This window comes from Danio aesculapii, chromosome 15 (genome assembly GCF_903798145.1).
Source record: "Danio aesculapii chromosome 15, fDanAes4.1, whole genome shotgun sequence".
Lineage (NCBI taxonomy): Eukaryota > Metazoa > Chordata > Actinopteri > Cypriniformes > Danionidae > Danio > Danio aesculapii.
Window position 1 is genome coordinate 24,726,470 of NC_079449.1, and position 24,663 is coordinate 24,751,132.

A 24,663-nucleotide genomic window follows, 5' to 3' on the forward strand; every position below is an offset into this window, starting at 1 on the left:
GGAACCTGGCTCATTTGCCAAGTTAGAGCGGTTAATTTGGCACATGTGAAACCCCCAAAAGCGCTTTGATCCGCACCAAATCAATCGGTCAGAGATCGCCTGAATGAGGGTCTCTCAGCTCAATTGAAACGAACTCTGGAGTGGATTGATTGTTGTGAGAAACCAAAACGATCTAATGAACTAACAAACCAGGCTATACCACAGTGTATTATGGTTATTTAATTTAATGGTTAGCTAATAGCTATATGTGGTCCTCCAGGTTGGGGGTCGGCTAACGACCCACTTCATAAAATTAGATGTTAATTAGATGACGAAACCCCAACATGGTGTGGCTAAATATCAACTTCGATACGAAACGGCCCTGGGAGTAAGTAAGTAATAGCCATATATATGGCTATATGAAGAGAGAATTATGATTAGGGCAGGATGTAATGTGTATTAGTAAGTGTGTGTTTCATGTCGAATACGAAAGCTAAAGCTACTGAAATATTATATATATAAGGAGTGCTGTTTATTCGTTTGGAAAATGGACCGAAATTACCTGGTAATTTTAATCTTATAATGTTTTGTATTAGGCCTATTGTTTTGTTAATTTTTGTACTGACACCCCGAAAGAAAGATCAACATTGATTTGCTTCCTGATCTGACTGCAGTCTCAGTTCATCTGTTATTTCCCTCTATAATTTAAGCCTACATAATGCATAATTCTAGGCAACTTTTTTTTAATAGATTGATTGATTCAATAGATAGATTTTTACAAAACTTGACAACTGAAATGAAGCTTTATGGGAAAGTCTTACCCCTTTGATTTTTATTTGGTGACGATGGGGGTGTCAAAATTAAACTGCACCTTGTCGCTTATAATGTCTCATTTCTCATTGTCATAAATTAAAATAACAACGTATGACAGCGGAATCTGTGGCACTGCGAAAAATAAACCCTGAAACTCTGACTAGCATGAGGAGAGTTTACCTGACTTGTTTTAACTAGTTTACCGTGTGAAAGCGAACCCCACCAAGAACAAAAATAAACATAGCAACGATTTTAATTCCTGTTTCGGAAAAAAACAATCGATCTACCGGTGTGAAGCACCCTTAGTAAATTTCCTACTGTAAATGCATCAAAATGTCGTTGTGTTTAGTAATTTGCATTGTTAAGAGGCTAATTTGAACAACTTTAAAATTCATTTTAAAGTTAACCCTCTGATTCCAGATTCTTAAACAGTATACCAAATATCATATTCTAACAAACCATAGATACATAGAACCTTCAGGAGATCAGTTAATCTTAATGTCAGAAATTTTACCCTTATGACTGGTGTGAGATAGCCCAGCGGTCAGGCATGAGGACACAGGAAAATTAAGGCCAAAAAATATTTATTTAACTTAAACAAAATAATATTCCAACATAAATACTAGCTGGAAAACAAATTGAGGTCAACCAAACAAGAATATAACAGAAATTCAGAAAGTCTGAACACAACCAACCTGACCTCCCAAATGAAACAACTGCAGAGTATTTATACACAAACGGAGGATCCACTTAAACAACATAGGGGAAACAATAAAATATAACAATTACAAACATAATATTTACTAATCAAACTAATTCTAAATAAGACACTTACAAAATATAACACATAATTACTCAAAATAAACAAGTCATTTCAATTAAACAAATAATATACAAAACATATTCCTAATCAACTTCTCCTCCCCCCCTTATCACTACATTACATTGGTTCCGCCACGCGGGATCACCCGGACATAAATCTTTGACGCACACGCGATTCAGCCTTTTGCCAGTAAACACAACGGCCGATCCAGCAGACCACAGAGCCACCAGTCATCCTCCACTGCACCCTCCGGTAACTTTAACTCAATAGAAATAACCATCAGATAACAGAAACAGTACAAATGAAAACTAGAATGTGTGCACTCCAAACCAGTAAACAATGTACTGAAACTGAAAGAAATTGTGACAAACTTATTTTATAAATAAAGATATGAAACAAAAGAAATATGTCAGTCTCCATTACCTAAAATGCTTATGGATACGATGCCTGTCTGTATGTGTGTAGTTTGAAGCAAGGAGCATGAGTAGCATGAGTATTGTTTGGGGTCGGAGTGAACGTGGGTGCATGTTTGTGTATGCGTGTGTGTCTGAGCGAATGTGCGTGTATGTTTATGTGTATGCATGTGTGTCTAAGCGAATGTGCGCGCGCACGTGTGTGTGTGTGTGTGTGTGTGTGTGTGTGTGTGTGTGTGTGTGTGTGTGTGTGTGTGTATTACCCTTAATCTTGTGTGGCCATATGACAGGCCATCACACACCCCCTCCCTTCGGGCGTCTCGCTGGCACAGCGAGAAAGATAGTCTGCAGTTACATTTGCCTTGCCAGGAACATGATGGACCTTAAATCGGAATGGTTGCATGGCCAGGTACCACCTTGTGATTCGCCCATTCGTATCTCTCATTCTTTCCAGCCATTGGAGTGCTTTGTGGTCGGTTTCCAGTATGAATTCTCTTCCAAGTAAATAATATCTCAAGGAGTCTAAGGCCCATTTCACCGCTAAACATTCCTTCTCAATGGTAGAATAACGGGTTTCTCTTGGAAAGAGTTTGCGGCTAATGAAGGCTATAGGTCTTCGATTATCTGGGGATCCCTGTAGTAGCACTGCTCCTAATCCCCTTTCAGAGGCATCTGTCTGCACAGTAAATTCTTTGGTGAAGTCTGGATTATACAGAACAGTGTTAGTTGTCAATGCAGTCTGTATGTCTTTGAATGCTGCCATCCTCTCCTCAGTCCACTGGCATTGATTCGGGCATCGGACTCCCACCATATCAGTCAAAGCAGCAGCTCTACTGGAGAAGTTAAGAATAAAGCGATTATAGAAACCTGCCATTCCCAGAAATGATCTCAATTCCTTACGTTTCTGTGGTAAAGGACATTCTTCCAGTGCCTGAATCTTCTTAATCTGGGGTCGCACCATTCCATTGCCAATCACAAAGCCCAGGTATTCTACCTCCTTCCGGGCTATGGCACACTTAGCAGGATTAGCAGTCAGACCAGCACTTTGGAGCCGTTGGAAAACTTCATGGAGATGCTGCATGTGCTCCTCCCAGGTTGTACTGTAAATTATAATATCGTCAAGATAAGCTGCAGCATACGTTAACCCATGCAATACCTGGTCGATGAGCCTCTGAAATGTTGCCGGTGCCCCATGTAGGCCAAAGGGAAGAAACCGGAACTGGAATAGGCCCCACGGTGTCCTAAATGCTGTTAAAGGCCGGGCCCGTTCAGTCAAAGGCATTTGCCAGTATCCTTTAGACAGGTCCAGTGTGGTCAGGTATACTGCTTTGCCCAATCGATCTATTAATGAATCAATACGGGGAGTAGGATAGCAATCAAACTGGGACACAGAGTTCAAATACCGGAAATCAATGCAAAATCGAATGCTTCCATCCTTTTTTGGAACCAGGACTACTGGATGACACCACTCGCTCTTGGAAGGTTCAATGATTCCTAGACTCAGCATAAAGTCCACTTCCTCTTTCAAGGCCTCTTGCAGTTTCTCAGGTATTCTGTAACTCATACGTCTAACAGCAACATCAGGTTTCAAGATCACATCATGTTGGATCAGAGAGGTATGACCCGGCAACTCAGAAAGTATTTGTGGATTGCAGAGAGCTCTCACCTGTCTTTGTTGTTTTTCAGGCAGATGGTCCAGCCTAATGTCAGCAGATGTTGACTGGGGCAGATATTGTTCCTCACAATCCTCGTCTCCTTGTACACGGCATATCAACAGAACCTGTTCAGAACGGGGCACCCACTTCTTTAACAGATTTACATGCAGTATTCTACTAGTATGCTCCTGACCAGTAATTGCCACCTCATAAGTGGTCGGGCCTAACCGGCCCTTGATTTCAAAAGGGCCCTGCCATTTGGCCAACAGTTTGTTCTCCTTGCTAGGCAACATCACCAATACCTTTTCCCCACTCACAAATTCTCTTTCACGTGCTCGCTGATCATACCATGTTCGTTGGTGCTTCTGGGCCTCTTCCATATGAGTTCTTGCCAAAGCTCTCATTTTCTCCAGGCGCTCCCGCATTTGCAAGACATAAGCAACAACATTCGTAGGCTCCCGATCTTCCTTAAATCCTTCCCACATCTCTTTAAGGAGGGTTAAAGGTCCCCTAACTTCATGCCCATACAACAGCTCAAAGGGAGAGAACCCGGTTGATGCTTGGGGGACCTCTCGATAAGCAAAAAGTATATATGGGAGCCACTGGTCCCAATTCCTACCAGTCTCATCAATAAACTTTCTGAGCATCTGCTTCAACGTTTGATTAAAACGCTCAGTGAGCCCATCGGTCTGCGGATGGTACGGAGTGGTACGTAGACTCTTAATACCCAGCAACTGGTAGACCTGCTTCAACAGAGTAGACATGAAATTAGTTCCTTGGTCGGTAAGAATTTCACGGGGTAACCCGACTCTGGAGAAGAACTGGATTAAACAGGTTGCCACATTCTTTGCTTTCATAGATTTCAAAGGAAATAACTCTGGGTACCTTGTAGCATAATCAGTGATAACCAGCAAAAATCGATTACCCAAGCAGCTTTTCTCTACTGGGCCAACTATATCCATGCCCAGTCTTTCAAACGGGGTGCTAATCAGAGGAAGTGGCTGTAGTGGTGCTCGAGGTGGATGACGGAGGGATACCAGTTTACACTCAGGGCAGCTCTTGCAATACTGAACAACATCAGCCTTCAGACCAGGCCAGTAGAAATGCTTCTTGATCCGTTCTATGGTTTTCCTTACCCCTAGGTGGCCAGCCCATGGGATTGAGTGGCTCAAGTGCAGAACAAGTTCCCGAGCCTCCTTTGGAACAATCAGCTGTTTCACTGATCCAATTTGACGGTACAGCAAGTTCTCTGAAATCACAAAGTGCTCACAATTATCATTCATCAGTTTATCTCCCATCTCCATCTGGTTTGCTTGTTGAAAATATGCAACCAGACTGGCGTCATTTTGCTGCAGTTCGCTAATGTTAATGGGTAATTTATTTTGTGGATTAAGACCATCTACTTCACCTGCAGGCAGACGAGAGGCATTATATTGCAACTTGGAACGTTTCCTTTGTCGTCTAGTCTTCTTGGGTTTTGGAGGACTGGTTTCTAGATCAGCATTATAAAATGGCAACATTGACAGAGTTTGTGTGGGTTCATCTTGCGGTTTTGTCTTGGATCTAGTAAACACCATATGACACTGTGACATGGGCTGGATAAGGTCTAAAAGCACTGGCAAATCTCGTCCTAACACTACAGGATAGGGAAGAGTATCAACTACCCCCACCTCTAACAAGTAGGGTTGGTTGTTAACTGTCAGATATAGATCTGCAGTAGGCACCAATCTCTCATCACCATGAACACAACAAATGAAAAGCTTATTACTTGCATTAACTGAAGATGGAGCCACAACCTTCCGACTCACCAGTGTCTGGTCACTCCCAGTATCAATCAGAGCAAGAAACTCTTTACCGTTGACTTTCACAGTGGTGGTATGCACGAAGGTACTCGGCTTCTGGGCTTTATCCGCCCCACCTCTAGGAACATAACACAGATTAGTAGGTTTAACTACATTTCTTGGACAGGCCGGTTTTGTGTGACCCTCTTGTCCACAAAGAAAGCAGACAACTGGTCTTCTCAGAGCCATTGCAGGTTTCATTTCTGGGGAGCCTCCCTTAGGAGTCTTACTCAATCCAGCCATGGATTTTGGTTGAAACTGAGGAAAGGGTGGCCTTCGTGCCTCACTGCTCGTTTTCCAGCCCCAGGACTGATTCTTCCCCCTTGCTGCCACAAAAACATCTGCTAAAGCAGCAGCCTCTGCTGCTGTTGTGGGGTCACGCTCCCGTATCCAGACCTGAAGTTCAGGAGAAAGCATTCGCAGATATTGTTCTAAAATAACCATTTCTCCTACCTCTTCAGTAGTTTTTCCTTTAGGCTTAATCCACTTCCCATACAGGTCTTTAAGTCTGGTATACAATTCCTTGGGAGCCTCAGAAGGGAGAACAGTGAGGGAACGAAATCTCAACCTATAAGTTTCAGCATTTATGTCATACTTTACCAAGATGGCGGCTTTGACTTTATCATACTCAGTAGAGTCATCCAGGTCCATTTGGACATATGCAGCTCTTGCCCTGCCAGTTAATAAAGGGATCAAATGAAATGCCCAGTCAGCTTTAGGCCAGCGACAGGCTGTAGCGATTCGTTCAAACGTTATTAAGAAGTGCTCTATATCATCAGAATCAGCCAACTTTTCTAATCGAGGTTCACGGAATCTTGGTGGTGGGGAACGATCTTCAATAAGGTCAACATTGGAGCGAAAGACATTTGGGGAAGTAAACTGTTGATTATCAGAATCTGCTTGAGCACCATGCACATCTAGAGAATGTGCATCTATGTGGCAGGCATCAGATGTAGGAGAGGTGCGGGCCTGAACTTCCATTTGTAGTAAACTGAACTGATGTTGTAATGCTTTAAACCGTCTTTCTTGATCCATATGCTCCTGCTTTCTGACCGCCTCCCTGGAATCCATTTTTGCCATATGCGCACTGAACAAACTGGTTAAATCAGCCAAGGTTGGTTCTCTACTTGCCATCTCATCTTTATCCTTGGGCTCCATTTCCTCCTCTGCATCCCTTTCTTGCTCCTCTCCTTGCTCCACAGAAACTGGCTTCATGGGCCCCTTCTTTTGTTGACGACTCATGGCAACTCAATGTACTGAGACTATGGAGAAGGAGAGAAAAAAAAAAAACCTGTGTCCTCTATTACAATCCCACTTCTGACACCATATGTGAGATAGCCCAGCGGTCAGGCATGAGGACACAGGAAAATTAAGGCCAAAAAATATTTATTTAACTTAAACAAAATAATATTCCAACATAAATACTAGCTGGAAAACAAATTGAGGTCAACCAAACAAGAATATAACAGAAATTCAGAAAGTCTGAACACAACCAACCTGACCTCCCAAATGAAACAACTGCAGAGTATTTATACACAAACGGAGGATCCACTTAAACAACATAGGGGAAACAATAAAATATAACAATTACAAACATAATATTTACTAATCAAACTAATTCTAAATAAGACACTTACAAAATATAACACATAATTACTCAAAATAAACAAGTCATTTCAATTAAACAAATAATATACAAAACATATTCCTAATCAACTTCTCCTCCCCCCCTTATCACTACATTACATTGGTTCCGCCACGCGGGATCACCCGGACATAAATCTTTGACGCACACGCGATTCAGCCTTTTGCCAGTAAACACAACGGCCGATCCAGCAGACCACAGAGCCACCAGTCATCCTCCACTGCACCCTCCGGTAACTTTAACTCAATAGAAATAACCATCAGATAACAGAAACAGTACAAATGAAAACTAGAATGTGTGCACTCCAAACCAGTAAACAATGTACTGAAACTGAAAGAAATTGTGACAAACTTATTTTATAAATAAAGATATGAAACAAAAGAAATATGTCAGTCTCCATTACCTAAAATGCTTATGGATACGATGCCTGTCTGTATGTGTGTAGTTTGAAGCAAGGAGCATGAGTAGCATGAGTATTGTTTGGGGTCGGAGTGAACGTGGGTGCATGTTTGTGTATGCGTGTGTGTCTGAGCGAATGTGCGTGTATGTTTATGTGTATGCATGTGTGTCTAAGCGAATGTGCGCGCGCACGTGTGTGTGTGTGTGTGTGTGTGTGTGTGTGTGTGTGTGTGTGTGTGTGTGTGTGTGTATTACCCTTAATCTTGTGTGGCCATATGACAGGCCATCACAACTGGTTTTGTGGTCTAAGCTCACATAATAAGTTTTCCTTAGATTATTTAAACGATTTCCATCTACATCTCTTCTTCATTGTCTATTGCAGTTTGTTTTAAAGTGTTCGATGTAGACCGCGATGGAGTTTTATCCAGGGATGAGATCCACGAGATGGTGGTGGCGCTGCTGGAGGTGTGGAAGGATAACCGAACAGACACTCTTCCTGTAAGTGCAGAGTAGCTTATAACCTGCTTTTACCTCCGGAGATACAACAATAAGAGTTTGTAGATTAGCTGTATGGTTTTGATGCTATACAGTTGAATGTGTCCATCATATGTTTACGTGTATCTATATGCTTATGTGGTGATTAATGCAGATGAGATGCAGTCATGTTATTGCGGTTATGTACTAATACAGGATTATACATTTAAATGAAATTCAGACTGATGAATCATTATTGATTTGTGCATCCGGGGTCGTCATCGTGTTTCTTACATCTACTGGAGACCTTTTTCCATGTCAGGTATTGATGATGCTTCATGATTTATGCTTTTTTTTGTTTCAGGAGTTTGATTCCAGTGTGTCAGAGATTGTGGAGGACATATTGAAAATGCACGACACAACAAAAGTAATTCTCTTTTTTTTATATAGTGAATATATTCATTGTAATTAAAGAGTTGTCATGTTAAAGAAATCATGATTTGATACCATTTACAACAATCTTTCACCAAATGTTGGTATCAATTTGGATACAACAGTGAAATGAAAAATGCTAACACACTACTTTTTTATAAAAATATTAAGAGTCAAATTTCCAAATCTAAAACACTAGCATGTCAATTTTATAAAAAACAAACAAACAATTAAATAAAACCAATTCAAGTTATTTTTTCTTTGTTTAATGGTTTTAGTTTTGTTAATTATAATAACCCTATATCAAATTCAAGTTGTTAATTTACATTACTCCATGCTTAAATGTATAATTCTTAGGGCTGCACGATATTTGGAAAAATCTAGCGCTGCAATGTTTTGTTTTTCTGCCAATATATATCGCAATATGAAGAAAACAATTTCACCAGGTGACTTGAATATCTCTATTTGGAAAGAATGAATGATTTTAGATTGATTGGGATGATTCTGTAGGAGAGGGCATCTGCATAAAATATAATAAACAATCTACAAGATAACACATAGATAAATGCAATAAAGAAAAAGATACAAATGAAATAAACCAAGCTTTATTGTTTTCTGAGAAGTCTTTACAGTGTTCTGGTACAGTAATTGAATAAGTAAATGTAAAATAATGCTGTATAGCCTTCATTGTATAAATAATTTTAGTGATTTTATTGATTATCGGGCAAATTTCAGAATGGAATACAGAATAGAACTCTGTAAAGAATCAACATTTTACCCTATTAACAAACCCAACCCAAACTAATCCCTAACTACGACTTTAAGACCCAGCTTGGGTCTTTACAGTAAAGCCTCCATCTTGATATAATAAAGAGAAAATTTTTATAAAATACAATAAAAAATGAATAGGTACATTCAGTCAATAACAAATCACATTTACATTGTCAGAATCAGATATTTCTCACACATTTATTACTGTTCCATTTCCAAACAGGTTAAGTACTTGAACCATTTTTTCAAATGTGGCCACTCTAGTAAGTTCTACTGCGTATTCTTGAAGGGAAGGGGCATCTTCAGATTTCCAGCTCATAAGAATTATTTGTCTGCCAATCAGTAAACTGGTTTGGACCCAGGATTTATTGTTTGTATCTTTTATTTCGTTGTTTGTCCAACCACCTAGTATAAACAGTCTAGGACATAGTGTAATTTGAAAATCTTAAACCAAGCAAATGTGTTCATGAACTCTTTTCCAGAAATCCTGAATTTTTGTACAAGACCATAGAGCATGAAGTAAATCACTATTCTCGATCTTACAATAATCTCCAACAATAAGGTGTATATTTTAACCTGAGCTTAAACAGTCTGAAAGGAGTCCAGTAAAAATGGTGTATAATTTTAAACTGTTGATTTTTATTTCGGTTAATGTTTTTTTTTTCTTTTTCTTTTAATAGTTTTAGTTTTGCCAATTATAATAACCCCTAAACCTATATCAAATTCTAGCATTGCAGTGTTTTGTTTTTCTGCAATATATAAAAAATTAAATTTAAAGATTTAAAGAATACAATTTCACCAGATTACCTGAATCTTTCTGTTTGGAAAGAATGAATGATTTTAGATTGATTAGAATGATTCTGTAGGAGAGGGCATCTGCATAAAATATAATAAACAATCTACAAGCATAGATAAATGCAAAAACGAAAAAGATACAAATGAAATAAACCATGTTTATGGTTTTCTGAGGAGTCTTAAGAGTGTTCAGGTACAGTAATTGAATAATTAAATGTAAAATAATGCCTTTATTGTATAAATAAGTCTATTAAATTATTCTTTATTTACATTTTATTATGCCTGAGTAATAAACAAGTAATAAACTATAATCCAGACTCAACATTGCAGATTATTGTGAATGATCACATTGCGATATCGATGCTGAAACGATATATCGTGCAGCCCTAAATTACATTATATCAGGACACCTTAAAATAAATAAATAAATTGTGCCGTAACCTCTATCTTGTGTTTTACTCACAGCAAGGACATTTAACTCTGGAGGACTATCAGATATGGAGTGTGAAAAGTGCCCTCGCCAATGAGTTCCTCAACTTGCTGTTTCAGGTCAGCATGTTGGCACAGTGCAACCAAATCAAAAGTTCCAAATCCTAAATCCAGTGAAGTACGCTGCTGGATTTTTCCTTAAATGTCTTGTTAATCTGTTCATCATTAGGTGTGTCATATTGTCCTGGGCCTGCGTCCTGCCACCCCTGAAGAGGAAGGCCAGATCATTAGGTGAGAAAACTGTAGGATGTGGCGTTTCTGAAAGTCGGCTTTCTTTCAAAAGCGTCCCTACGGAGCACTTTCTCTGTGTTTTTAAACAAGCCTTGCGAGGGCTGTATTGTATTTCACTCCTCCTCATGATTAGGATCTGTCTGTTTATAAGGATCCATAGTACCTCCGTTGCCTCTATCAGTGTTTTCGAGAAGGCAGAGATGGAGAACACAATTTCATTTTCAATTAGGTTTTCCAGCAGTACTGACGGTGCTCAAAAAGACACTATAAATACTGTACCGCATCAGCGTGTCAGGTTTATTGCTTTGGCTATTCTGCCCAAGTTTATTATTGATGCCTTATGACAGAAGAAATGTTTTGTTGGTTCATTTTTGGTGCTTTGTGTAAATATGATAGCTCTTTGACTGACTGAATGTGTATCTATGCTGATTTTTGTATGCCTGCACAGGGGTTGGTTGGAGAGGGAAAGCAGGCACGGTTTACAGCCCAGTCAAAACTGGTTCCTGATCTCCATGCAGTGGTGGCAGCAGTGGAAAGACTATGTCAGATATGTGAGTATTCTTTATACATAGCAAAAAAAAGTGATCATGTCATGATAAATTAGCCTTCCTTTTACTTTTCTTTAAACAAATACCATTGATTATAGTATTCATAACAACAACAGCCTAAAACAGAACTATGACCTGTCGTTAAAGCAAAATTGTGGATATAATGAAAAAGACTTTAATGTAATGTTATATGTGTAATGTGAAGTCATGCTGACAACAGAGTGCGAATCCAAACGCAGGTTTATTTAACAGAATGGTCAGGCAAGCAATAGTCAACACAGGAGCAAACAGATGTGTACGGGCAATCTAGAGTCGTGGTCAATACACAGGCGAATGGTCAAAAGGCAGGAAGCATACATCATAAACAAACAAACAAGGCAAGGGTCAAAAACACGGCAAGGCAAGGGAAACGTGTTGTAATGTTCACAGTGACAGTATAACAAGACTCAGCAACAAGTGTGTGTGTGTGTGTGTGTGTCTGTGCTGCTTTTAAAGTCCATGTAATCAGTCTTTGAGCAGCTACCAGCTGTGTAAGTGTAATCAATCATGATTTGGAACACATGACTGGACCTTGTAGTCCATATAATGGCGGATTTGTAGTTCTCTGTGGTCTGTGTGGTTGTAACACCCGATTCACACAGGGCTTCAACGTCAACACTTGACAGAGGGTGTGTGTGAAGTGTGGGCTTACGTGCCGAGCTGGTGTATTTGCATACAGCAATCTGATTGGCTGACGCTTCCGTTGGCGCTTGAAAAGTTAAGAAAGTGCCAACTTCTGCAGCGAGCAATGCCACTTAAGCGATGCCGACTGACCCACAATTCAGTTCCGCAACGCTTGACGTGACCCAATCAGAGTGAATGGAAAGCGTTGACTCTGACGTCCCGTGGGAATGGGCCGTAAGGATTAGATTGCTGGTGATTGTGACAATATAAGCCCTTTATAGTGTACAATTATCAGACCTGGAATTATTTTTTCCAGACATTAGATGTCCACAAATTAGTACAGTAGTGTAATGTTTTTTTTTGTAATGCTGAACATATGAAGCAAAATTTTATAATATTAATAGCCTTTATTTAACTAGGTAAGTCAATTGAGAACCAGTTCTCATTTACAATGACGACCTGGCCAAGAGGGAGTCATTATTTTGCTAACATAAAAAGCAGATATGAAGCAGCAGTGACACAATACAATAACAATTTCACAAATTCAGATAATAACATATAAAACCAAGGAAAAACTAAACCCAAGCGCAGGGATCTTGTACTATTAACTGGATCGAATTTTTAAAGGATGATAGTGGAATAAAAGTGTTGAGCTTTAAGGTCTGCTGCAGATGATTCCAAGCATCAGCAGCAGAAAACAGAAAAGAGTAGCGATGAAATGAAATGTGAACTTTGGGTATACAAAGATTAATAAAACTACTAGAAAGCAGATTTCAACATGTTTTCTGAATGTAAAGAAGTGACATTGTCACATGGTTTTTATTTACATTGTCTGTAAATAAAACCCCCATAATGCAAAATTGGTAATCTGACCAAATCCTGCTTTGCTTTTTTTTATATGTATTCTGTTGTGTTCCAGGATAATAAGTCAATTGTCATGGAGCAGCCATCAGTGCAGGGCAGCGGGATGAGAAGTTCTCAGTCTGCCGCATCTGTAGAGCCTATCCTGAACAGAATTGGAATAGTGGTTCGTTCCCCAAGTTCCCCTGAAGAAAAATTCCCTGACAACATCTCCAGCTCATCCGAGGCTTCAGAGAGCACTGGTAATAGTAAGTACTTTGCTGAAGTACAGTCGCTAGAGTTAAGAGTACAATTTAAAGCTTTCATCAAGTTTTTTTTTTTTATTAAAAATTAATACCTTTTTTCCATAAGGATGCTTTACATTAGTCAATTATGATAGTTAAAAAAAAAAAAAAAAAAATTTACATTGTTGCAAAATAATTCTTTTTGTAATAAATACTGCTCTTTTGAAGTTTATTTTCATTAATACCTGAGTTGCCATCACCCTGTGTTAATGCACATTTTGAGTAAAATCACATGAGAAAAGAGTGATGGAAACACCAGATTTTCCTATTTTATTTTTATTATTTTATGTTTATTGTTAACACTCGTTTGTGTTCAATCAAACAATATTCCAAGTTACATTTGAACCTGAGTATGAGACTTTAAACAACATACAGTTGACATTATTGCCAGGTGTACTATCTATGCATAGTACTCAAATTTATTCATTCATTCATTTTCTTTTCGGCTTAGTCCATTTATTAGTCAGGAGTCGCCACAGCGGAATGAACCGCCAACTTATCCAGCATATGTTTTACGCAGCGGATGACCTTCCAGCTGCAACCCATCTCTGGGCAACACCCATACACTCTCATTCACACACATACACTGCAGACAATTTAACTTACCCAATTTGTGGGGGAAACCGGAGCACCCGGACTAAACCCACGCGAACATTGGGAAAACATGCAAACTCCACACAGAAACACCAACTGACCCAGCCAAGGCTCGAACCAGCAATCTTCTTGCTATAAAGCAATTGTGCTACCTACTGCACCACCACGACACCCCATACTCAAAATTTGTTTAATTATATAAGAAAAATAGCATAAAACTCTAAATAAATAAATAATGAATAATACAGTGAATATATACTGTATAACCATATACATACTTAAACATACATTAGCATATATTATCAGTTGAGCATCTTTTATTTATTTATAGCAATAAAATCAGGCCTTCTGTCTGAAAATTTATTCAACCCATGGGAAACACCAGATTTCAAGTAAAAATCCATTTATTCCCAAAAAGATTTTCACACTTCCTTGAGGTAGTTTTTGACTGTGCGAAACAAAGGTTAATGCCAACAATAGGAGATAGAAATGCATTTGCCGATTAAACTCAGACATGGTGAACTTTACTAATCAGCTTGACTAATTAGCTGTCTCCATTATGTTTGCCTTGTTTACTGTTGGTTACTAGAGTCTACAAAACTACAGTCAGCAACTCTAACAACATGATTATTGTGAACTTTGAAAAGATTCACTTCATTTTAGGATGGAAACCTGGCTTTTTACGCTGAAGGGAGTCATCCTAAATATTTATTAATTACACATAACAATTAATTACTAGTTAATTGCTCTAATATTAAATAATCACTCATCGCCAAGTGGTTTCATATTTTAGTTTCTTTTTTTGTTGAATACAAAAAATATATTATGAAGTAACTGGAACCCTGTAACCTGACTTCCAGAGCACCAGAATATTTTCTCCTGTGTTCAATGACAGAGCTTCAATTTTTGAGTGAACAATCCTTTTAAGGCCATTATTTAAAAAAATGATGGAAACATAGTAGCCAAACAGAGAAAAGGGAATAAAACGAATGTTCTTGTCAAATAAAATGACATGAAGGCTAAATTTCATCCGTCCTCCATTACAGTGTGTTTTTTCTTTTACTTCCTCAGGCCTGACCCCACACATCAGTTCCTCTGCCACAGACGTGTGCTTTGCTCGGCAACACAACATCTCTGACAACAACAACCAGTGTTTCTCAAGCGCCAATGGCCATTTGCCTAACAGTTTGGCCATGCAGAGACCCGGTGCGATAGACAACCAGCCTCTGGTGACCACCGAGCCCATGAAGGTGAGCGTAGCAACTGAAACCAAGAAACTATTCAAATCTAAAGTGTCTGCCCTAGTGCATTTAAAAGTCCTGCAGGCGAAATAACACCTTCAAGTTGTTTTTCTTTTATCTAAATATAGCTGCAGAGAAAACTACATTAAAGTGCCATTTTTTGAAATTGAAATGGTCTGGAACAAATTAATCCTCTGATGAATGGTCTGTAACATTTGTGTTACAGTCTTTATGAGAAGCTGAAAGCATTATGACTAAAACTGCTTGCTTCAGTAATGCCTTGTCACAAGCACATTTGCACTCTTGTATTAATGTATTATCATACAAATTGTTCTTTGATATGACGCAGAGCAGTATTGAAGCCAAAACGCACATTTTCGGTCCTCTCCAGCCCTTCATCCAAACTCTAGCTCTCATAAGTGTCATTAGACCACATGTGTCAAACTGCATAGCCCCCCCTCCCACAAGAGTGAAGAAGGAGCCCTTGCTGCATAATCAAAACAGTGTGTATGAGTGTCATGTCATATAGCCTATTATAGTTTATTTCACATTAAAGAGCCTCTATTATGCATTATAAAAGGTCATATTTTGGTTTTGGGGGTCTCCAACAACAGGCTGATATGCATGCAAGGTCACTTTCATGGTCTTATAATATGCATTTATTTTTACCTAATTACCCCAACAACTCCCATATGATTCATTTAGTGATTCATTTGTTCTCAAACCCCTCCTTTGCATGAGGCTAATCTGCATTGATTGGTCCGATGACCCAGTCTGTTGTGATTGGTTGACTGCATTCAGCGTAAGACTCAGAGAAACGCCTACAACGGCTATGAAGTAGCACAGAGTATGTGAGAACCCAATGCAATAAAGTAATGTTGTTAAACACCAACATATTACTCTACTCTTAAAACTAAGTAACAAACCCCATTTAATAACAATGATACACATTCAGGATTAATCCACACATTGGCAAAAGTTGAACTATTTTGATAATTGACCGCACCACGCGTGTGAGGAACAGCTGATGGTGCCCATAGCAAAGACAAACGGCAGAGGATTGTGAGTTCTGAAACGCATTTAAACCGGTAAAGGAAGAAGCACGCATCGCGTTTTCAATGTGGTTTTGGATTTAACCTGAGAGATACAGTACAAGCACTGATCTATAATATATAAGGGATTACAAGCCGCACGGAGTGATTACAAGTTACTACACACAATTAAATATATATTTTGCAAACTACAGAAAATGAGGTAACGATTTTAACTACACTTACATGTTATGATCCGGAGGAAGAAGAAACTGGTCCATATGAACTGTAAAAGTCCCTGTCAAGGTCGGCCAAAGTCCCAATCATAATAGTCTCTGCTGCTCCTTTTAATTGCAAACGGCAGACGAATCCCACGTTGCAGTGTAGGTTATAGTTTCAAAAATCAGGAAAATGACAGGAACAAACACAGCACTAGGTTGGCTATGCTGTGTTATTGTTGTGAAAATGAACTTTAACCCTTTATTTCCCGCAGCCGAATCTCCATCTGTCAGTGATCGTCATCTTCGTGTCATGATAAGTCCCCTGATCCCTCGCGCTCCGCTAGCGTCTGAAGGGAAAGGCGCGTTCATATTTTATCGGATCCGGCACTACATTTTTGGTGATTTACTGTATCGACGTCGATGTGTTCAAGCAAAAGATCCGAACCCAACACAATTCATTTTGTTAAAGAATCAATAGTTTTAAACACTGTGCACTTTCAGATTTACACCTCAGATGGATGTTTTAATTCACTTAGAGCTGTTACACACTGCATGGAAGCTAAACCCATAATAGGGGCTCTTGAAAAAATGTACTTCTATAACAATATTATTTTTTTACATTTTAATTATTTATTTTCTTTTTTCAAATGACAATACAATGAAATCATGATTTTGTTTCACATTTAACTTACCCATTAAAACTTGTAAAAGAATCCAATGTGCATTTCACTTTTAAAAATGTCCATAATGTCCTTTTCTTCAAGCATTTTTTCTGAAGTTCACAATGTCTGACGAGCCCTGGCGTTCAGTGCTGAGAATAGTTTGGAAAACCTGTCCTGACTCATTCATGGGGGTCAAACGACTTGATTAAATCAATTAAAGTGAAACTGACTCATTTTTTTGGTTATACAATTAAAAATAGGACATCATTAGAAACTGTGAACTAATTCACTTTTAACAAAACAGTTTGTGTTGTAGGCTGGCTTTTTGATTTGTAATTAACTGACCAAAAAAAATTACATTAAAATTAAGAGAAATTTTTCAACAAAAGTATATGAAGTGGTGAAAAATATTGTCTGACCCACTGTATTTCTTCTGGCGTACTGCCGTCTCATTTACCAAGCCCTTAGGTGTCTACCAACAAAACAACAAAATCTCAAAAATGGCTACAGCAGTTTGCCTTTATTGCTAGAGAGAGCAAATAGGATGTGCTTTGAGGTGCAGGTAACTATTGCTGTTTTTATTTTAAATGAATTATTTAAATGAAACCCATTTTGTTTATGGGATTTAATTAACTAGATTATTTTTAATGTTCATTAAATCAAATAGAGCAGTCCATTATTTGGTTAATGATCAGTTAAAATCTTCAGTTGTCCTTCATGAAAATTAGCTAAATGAACAACCACAATTGTTGGGGCCACCCCCGTCACGCGGTGCCCCACTGCGATGCGTACCCTAGGTGCCCATCCGCCATGCAACTGTCCATATCACTTTATGTGGCACACAAGAGCATGATTCACACCAAACGCGCATTTAGATATTGTGAGTATATTACGTTCAAACTCGGTGTGGCGCTTCAATCGTGTCTTCCATGCAAGTTTAAGATAATCACTCAAGACATATCATATATTGACTATAAACTACATCAAGCAAAATGATTGTTTGTTTTGAGACCATGTTTCCACATTAGTTTTCAACTGAGCAGGAGTTTGACATTTGCAAATGTCTCATATGTAACTCATTAGCAGATCAAAATGATTTGTTGTTCCATAATTCTGCTTCTTTGAAATGTGACAAGGTTTTGGAGAAAGGTAATGACTTTGATTGGTGTCTGATGATATTTATCTGGTGCTATTTACTTTGGTAGAATAATGAGTTTTTTAAAAAGGATTCATGTTAAAATAACCCAGAGAAGTAAAAAATTTTACATTTATGTAAATACATCTATTGATTTGTTACTTTAATAAGTTATAATGAAATAAAGAGACAATTATTTAATAATATGTTAATGATTACAGACCATTAACTGGCCCTTGCAGGACAGCTATAATGCTGAAGTGGTCCTCAGTAAAAAATTAATTTGATACCCCTCATTAGAGTGCGTGTGATTCATTCACTGAAGGAAGTTGTCATTGCACAGGACTATCAGTATGAATTCCCCTTGAGTATGTGTCTATGTTTTGTCCAGGCACCTACGCTGACTTTGGAAGGAGGTCGACTGAAAAAGTCCCATCAATTGGTGTCTGGCCGGGAGTTTGAGACAGTCCCAGAGCCAGTGTGGAGAGCACTTTACCACTGGTATGGGGCCAACCTTAGCCTGCCCCGACCGGTATGTATCCCATATCCCATCAGTGGCACCACCATGGGCATGTAATTTATGCTTCAGTGAATCTCAGTTCTCTGGCTTTTCCTTTGACGCACAATGTTCTTGATGGCGTGACGCATGGTGTCAAGTAAACGGTGTCAGATATTTCTAAACCTGTTTCCTGAATACAGATTGTGCTTCTGTACAGGGGCGTTTTTAGACATAAAGCTCTACTGGGGCACAGCTTCCCCTCAAAAAAAAGAAATGGATAAATATTTAAATATTAATTTAAATATTTCCCAAAGGATGTTTAACAGAGCAGGGACATTTTCACAGTATGTCTGATAATATTTTTTCTTCAGGAGAAAGTCTTCTTTGTTTTATTTCGGCTAGAATAAAAGCAATTTAAAAAAATTTTAAACACCATTTTAAGGTCAAACTTATTAGCCCCTTCAAGCTATAGTTTTTCAACAGTTTACAGAACAAACCATCGTTATACAATAACTTGCTTAATTACCCTAACCTGCCTAGTTAACCTAATTAACCTTGTTAAGCCTTTAAATGTCACTTTAAGCTGTATACTATAAGCTGTGTCTTAAAAAATATCTAGTCAAATATTATCATGGTGTCATCATGGTTATTAGAAATGGGTTATTAAAATTATTATGTTTAGAAATGCGTGTGTGTGTGTGTATATATATATATATATATATATATATATATATATATATATATATATATATATATATATATATACATATATACATATATATACATATATATACATATATATACATATATACATATATATATATATATATACATATATATATATATATATATATACATATATATACATATATATATATATATATATATATATATATATATACATATATATATATAATATATATATATAATATATATATATATACATATATATATATATATATATACATATACATATATATATATATATATATATATATACATATATATATATATATACATATATATATATATATATATATATATATATATATATATATATATATATATATATATATATATATATATATATATATATATATATATATATATATATATATACACACACACACACACGTATATATATATATATATATATATATATATATATACGTGTGTGTGTGTGTATATATATATATATATATATATATATATATATATATATATATATATATATATATATATATATATATATATATATATATATATATATATATATATATATATATATATATATATATATATATATATATAAATTATAAATTAATAACAGTATTACTGTTATTATACAGTTAATATTCTAAATAAATAATAGAAACTAATCCTAAATGTAACTGGAAAAAAATCTAAAGACACAACTGGAGTGATGCGAAGATAATTTAAGAAATGTTTTGCATGATTATTAATTTCATCAGAATAAAATACTAATATTACTAATACTAATATTTTGTATAATACAAAAAAAAAAGATGTTTTATAGAATTATCTGTTGTGTGTTGTCTTAGACCCGACTCATGGCTGATAATTAAGTTTATTAAGTCTTACCTCCCTGACTCGTCATCCCTCCTTTTTGCTTCATACAAACAATCTATCAGAAGCCATGCTTAGCCTAAGTAAGATCACCATCATATTATTTAAACTTTGTTTTGTTGACTTACAAAAATCACTACGTGCTGACACATATAAGACAGTTACGCCGGCTTCACAATGCATGAGCATGCATGTTCCAAAGCAGCTTGTCATCGTCAAGCAGGAGCGATGTGTGAGGTGCATGGGTCTGTTTTTTTTGCACAAATGCTCAGTTTGCTTTTTGATTAAACTATAATGTTTTTGCCAGCATTGGTTTGGTTGCACATAGAGAATAATGTCTTTATACTGGGATTACCACTCTTAATAAATACACTTGCATAAAAAGTAAATCATATCTCAAAGCATTTACTGGGGCACTGGCGATTTTTCTGTGGCACGTGTAATATAAATGCTTTATAAAATAATATAGTAATATAAAGCATGAAGGGTTCAGTTCTGGGGTGATTTTAGAAATCTTTTGCATATGTAAACTTGGTGATAGATGATGTGAAATACATTTATTAACATGTTTTTTTGTTTTTTCTTTTCTCAATGTGTAAATATAAAGGGATAACAAATTCTGATTGACAAAAATGCTTTAAAAATTTTTTACATTCGAATATGCTAACTTTTTTTTAAAAATCTTTAGTGGTAGAGCTCTCTTCATACATACATACATACATACATATATATATACATATATATATACATATATATAATAATATTATTATTATTATTATATATATATATATATTTATTTTTTTTTTTTGTCAAGATGAATGCAGCAGTAAAGGTTTAATGTAATACAGTGTTAAATAAGACATGAACACAAAAAGAGCTTTAAAACTAGCCTTTTAGGTTCTCAGTTTCATTCTGCTAAATGTAGCTCATCAGGTGCCACCCTGTAGTTTTTTAAAAGCATGCATCTCTCTCTTGAGCACTTATACTGTCTATTTTACTCTTTCCTTCAGGTTATCAAGTCTACAGTCAAAGCTCAACCAGAGCTAGAGCTCTTCCCCCTTTACCTTCTGTTCCTGCGGCAGCAACCGGCCACACGGAGCCCTCAGTCCAACATCTGGGTCAATATGGGTATGAGCAGCCTGCGAATGTTCCCTCCGCATATGCCTCGAGGTAACGTAAGCCAGCAGCAAGAGAGAGGCTTCGTCCACTGCCTCCACCAGCACCCCTAATCTTCTAAATACACCCACCAGAATGACCTGTCTGGATTACTCATCCAAACACCTTCATCTTCTGAGTTCAGCCTTAGATTTAAATAAATATATATTATATATATAAATAAATAATAATAATTACATTTTTCTCAAACAAAACTATATAACGGCAATGAAACCATGCTGAATACACACAAAAACGCATACAAATATTTTAAGGGATATTTTACCCAAAAATGAACATTTACTAACCTCAAGACCTTTATGAGGTTCTGTTTTTCTGACAAATAACAGGAAAATATTTTAAGAACGTTGGAAACTAGTAGCCATTGACATTCATAGTAGGAAAAAGAAAGACTGTGGATGTCTAGATTACAATATTCGATAAAATACCATCTTTTTTTTGTGTTCAACAGAAAAAAGAAACTCAAACTGTTTTAGAGAAATTGAAGGCAGAGCTCAATGACAGGTTTTTTACATTTTTGGGTAAACTGTCCCTTTAAGTTTAAACTATCCCTTTGTGACCGAAATATGAAAAAATGTACATTAAATGTTGTGAGAAGACAACACTGACCTATTAGTGGCTTTATTTTTTGAGTCCTGAAAGTGGGCAGATGATAATCCACAGTAATTTAAGCACAGTGAGACTAGAAATAATGCATGTCTCTCAGTCATGGCTGTGAGGCTCAGAAGACGTGTGTAAAGATGGAAGATCTCTGGCTGATTTCCTGTAATTGTTTGCTTTGCAATCAAACCAATCTTTTTTTGTCTCAAATAATCATGTCTCCTATGAAATCAGTAACTACTACACAAATCTTTAAATGTATTTAATTTCTTTTTGGACTAATTGAAAACATTTTGCTTGATTTTTATTTACATTACCCAGACTAATGAATTGATGAATGTTCCCTATGAAAATGACCTTTGCCCTTTCTTGCTGCTACCTTACAACTAATCCTCGGTCTGTCGATCAGGTATTGGGATGTGAGTGTGTGTGTGCGCGTGTGTACATATTGATCTGTTTTCTGCTTGTCGCTGGTTGATTTAATAGTGTGCATATAATGATTTATATATGGACTGGATCTTCACAGTCTTGTATTAAAATGCTTGTTACCAAAAAGTACGCCTTGACTAAGTAAATTACATCAAGTTTACATTATTAAATAAAGAGTAAAGTTTGTTTTTAAATATATAATAACAAAGCAAGGTGTAAATGCTTTAAGGGGTATATTTGAATATTGTAAACGTTTTACTGCATGTCACAAAGAGAATGCTGATAACTGCTCTTCTTTCCGAACACAGGTAATGTTCCTTCTCCCAACGCCCCGCTCAAGCGAGTGCTGGCATACACAGGCTGTTTCAGCAGAATGTGCACCATTAAAGACATTCATGAGTACCTGTCCCAGAGGTTACGCATCAAAGAAGAGGACATGCGCCTCTGGCTTTACAACAGCGAGGTGGGGACCTCCTTAAGAGATACTGGATTAAAGAACATCTAGAGCTATTCATATGCAAATATATCCTCATTATAAAGACGCCAGTGTTAGCTTACAGCAGTGATCTTTGAGGAAATACTTCAAAATGAAACCTACTTTCTCGATCACCCACTTTTGTGGCCAATATGATTTATTTGTTTTTATTGATTTATTTATTCATTTACATCACAGCCAGCATGAACAATCTTTTGTCACTGACGGCTGGTGTTTGGGGGGTAGCGCTTTAATTCTAGAGAGCATTTATTTGGAAAAATATCTGTGTAGTGCAAGAAGACTCATCAATATTTGAGTATTTAGCATGTACTGAGTATTTAGCATGTACTGTATTATTCAACAGTTTGGAGTTGGATTGATTTTTGTTACATTGACTCATGCTAAGTCTTTAATATATTATATATGAAAATAAAAAATAGTCATATTTTAATACATTTTGATATTTTATAGAAAACAAAGCTAATTTGTCGGCAGTGATTACTTTAAAAAATGTTATTTAACTATAAAATACCTTTTTTGTCACTTTTAATTAATGAATAATGATACATACACTGTAGGTATAAATAGTTTCTGTAGATGGATGCAACTAAAACCATAAGCCACAATATTTGTATTATAATTAAAGTGGTAATATTGTAAAGTGGGTACATTTATATTGTATGCTAATCTTGTTTTATATTGTCTTTGTAACAGAATTACCTCACTCTCCTGGACGATGAAGATCACACTTTAGAAAGCTTGAAAATTCCAGATGAACAGCACTTAGTCATTGAGGGTATGTCTGTGACATTTATCTGTCTTAATTAAAGTCTTATCTCTGCACATGTGCTGAGCAGTGTGGATTAAATTGCAAAGCATGCACGATTTTACTTATGGACAAGGAAAAATTCATGAAATATCTTTCCCTTTCCCCAGTTCGAAACAAAGATATGAGCTGGCCAGAGGAAATGTCTTTCATTGCAAACAGCAGCAAAATCGACAGACACAAAGGTAATAGTCTCGGAAAGTGTTGGAAAAAAATCTATGCAAATTGGAAGGTGGCCAAGCCATCTATAAATGTCAGAATATTTACCAGAGTTTGACCTTGCCTAGATGGCGCTATATTACAATTCTTTGTATCAACGCACATTGAGTAGATTATTAACACAGGAACAAAAGCAGCAAGTTCAAGAAGCAATTACATAACAAAGCCATTTAAAAGTCATATCAAGACAGACATCTGGTGTGATATTTGAGGGCTCAAAATGTTTCTATAAAGCTTTCTGAAATACAGAGTAAGTGAAATTAAATTCATGGAGATGGTACTCAGGTGGTAGTGCCTGTGAAGTCTTGACTTTTATTTTACCCCATTTCTCTTGCAGTTCCTACTGAGAAAGGTGCCACAGGTTTGAGTAATCTGGGCAACACATGCTTCATGAACTCCAGTATTCAGTGTGTAAGCAATACCAAGCCCCTCACTGAGTACTTCATCTCAGGGCGACACCTGTATGAGCTTAATAGGTAAGGAAACATGACCAATGGTCTTTTTAAACCCAAAACAGCAACATTTAGAGCAATAGTCTCAAACTCAACTCCTGGAGGGCCGCAGCTCTGTATAGTTTAGCTCCAACTACCTCCAACTCACACCTGCTTAATAGTCTATAGTAGTCTTGAACACCTTGATTATTTGAATCAGCTGTGTTTGATTAAAGTTGGAGTAAAACTGTGCAGAGCTGTGGCCCTCCAGGAATTGAGTTTGAGATTCGTGATTTTAAGCAAAAAAGTTTCCCATACATATTTAAATTTTGTTTCAAATTGGTTAAACCACGACTAGTCTCAGATAACTAGAGCTTCAGTCTCACTCTTTTATTGGCCAAAGACTCCCAAAAGGCCGAAG

General features: G+C 36.9%; 1 protein-coding gene across 3 annotated transcripts in view; it reads left to right on the forward strand.

The window, feature by feature from the left end:
• Window positions 1-24,663, forward strand: part of usp32 (ubiquitin specific peptidase 32) — an 84,897-nt gene that overhangs the window by 44,289 nt on the left and 15,945 nt on the right. Inside the window, exons 8-20 of one of the 3 annotated variants that reach the window (XM_056473179.1) lie at window positions 7,951-8,066; window positions 8,407-8,469; window positions 10,506-10,589; window positions 10,699-10,760; window positions 11,209-11,311; window positions 12,891-13,080; window positions 14,782-14,960; window positions 18,392-18,532; window positions 21,097-21,256; window positions 22,600-22,754; window positions 23,481-23,562; window positions 23,703-23,777; window positions 24,149-24,287. In XM_056473179.1, coding sequence (XP_056329154.1) covers window positions 7,951-8,066; window positions 8,407-8,469; window positions 10,506-10,589; window positions 10,699-10,760; window positions 11,209-11,311; window positions 12,891-13,080; window positions 14,782-14,960; window positions 18,392-18,532; window positions 21,097-21,256; window positions 22,600-22,754; window positions 23,481-23,562; window positions 23,703-23,777; window positions 24,149-24,287 — 1,549 coding nt within the window. The remainder of the gene's footprint in view (window positions 1-7,950; window positions 8,067-8,406; window positions 8,470-10,505; window positions 10,590-10,698; window positions 10,761-11,208; window positions 11,312-12,890; window positions 13,081-14,781; window positions 14,961-18,391; window positions 18,533-21,096; window positions 21,257-22,599; window positions 22,755-23,480; window positions 23,563-23,702; window positions 23,778-24,148; window positions 24,288-24,663) is intronic. The other 2 variants (XM_056473181.1, XM_056473180.1) reach the window with 2 other exon arrangements.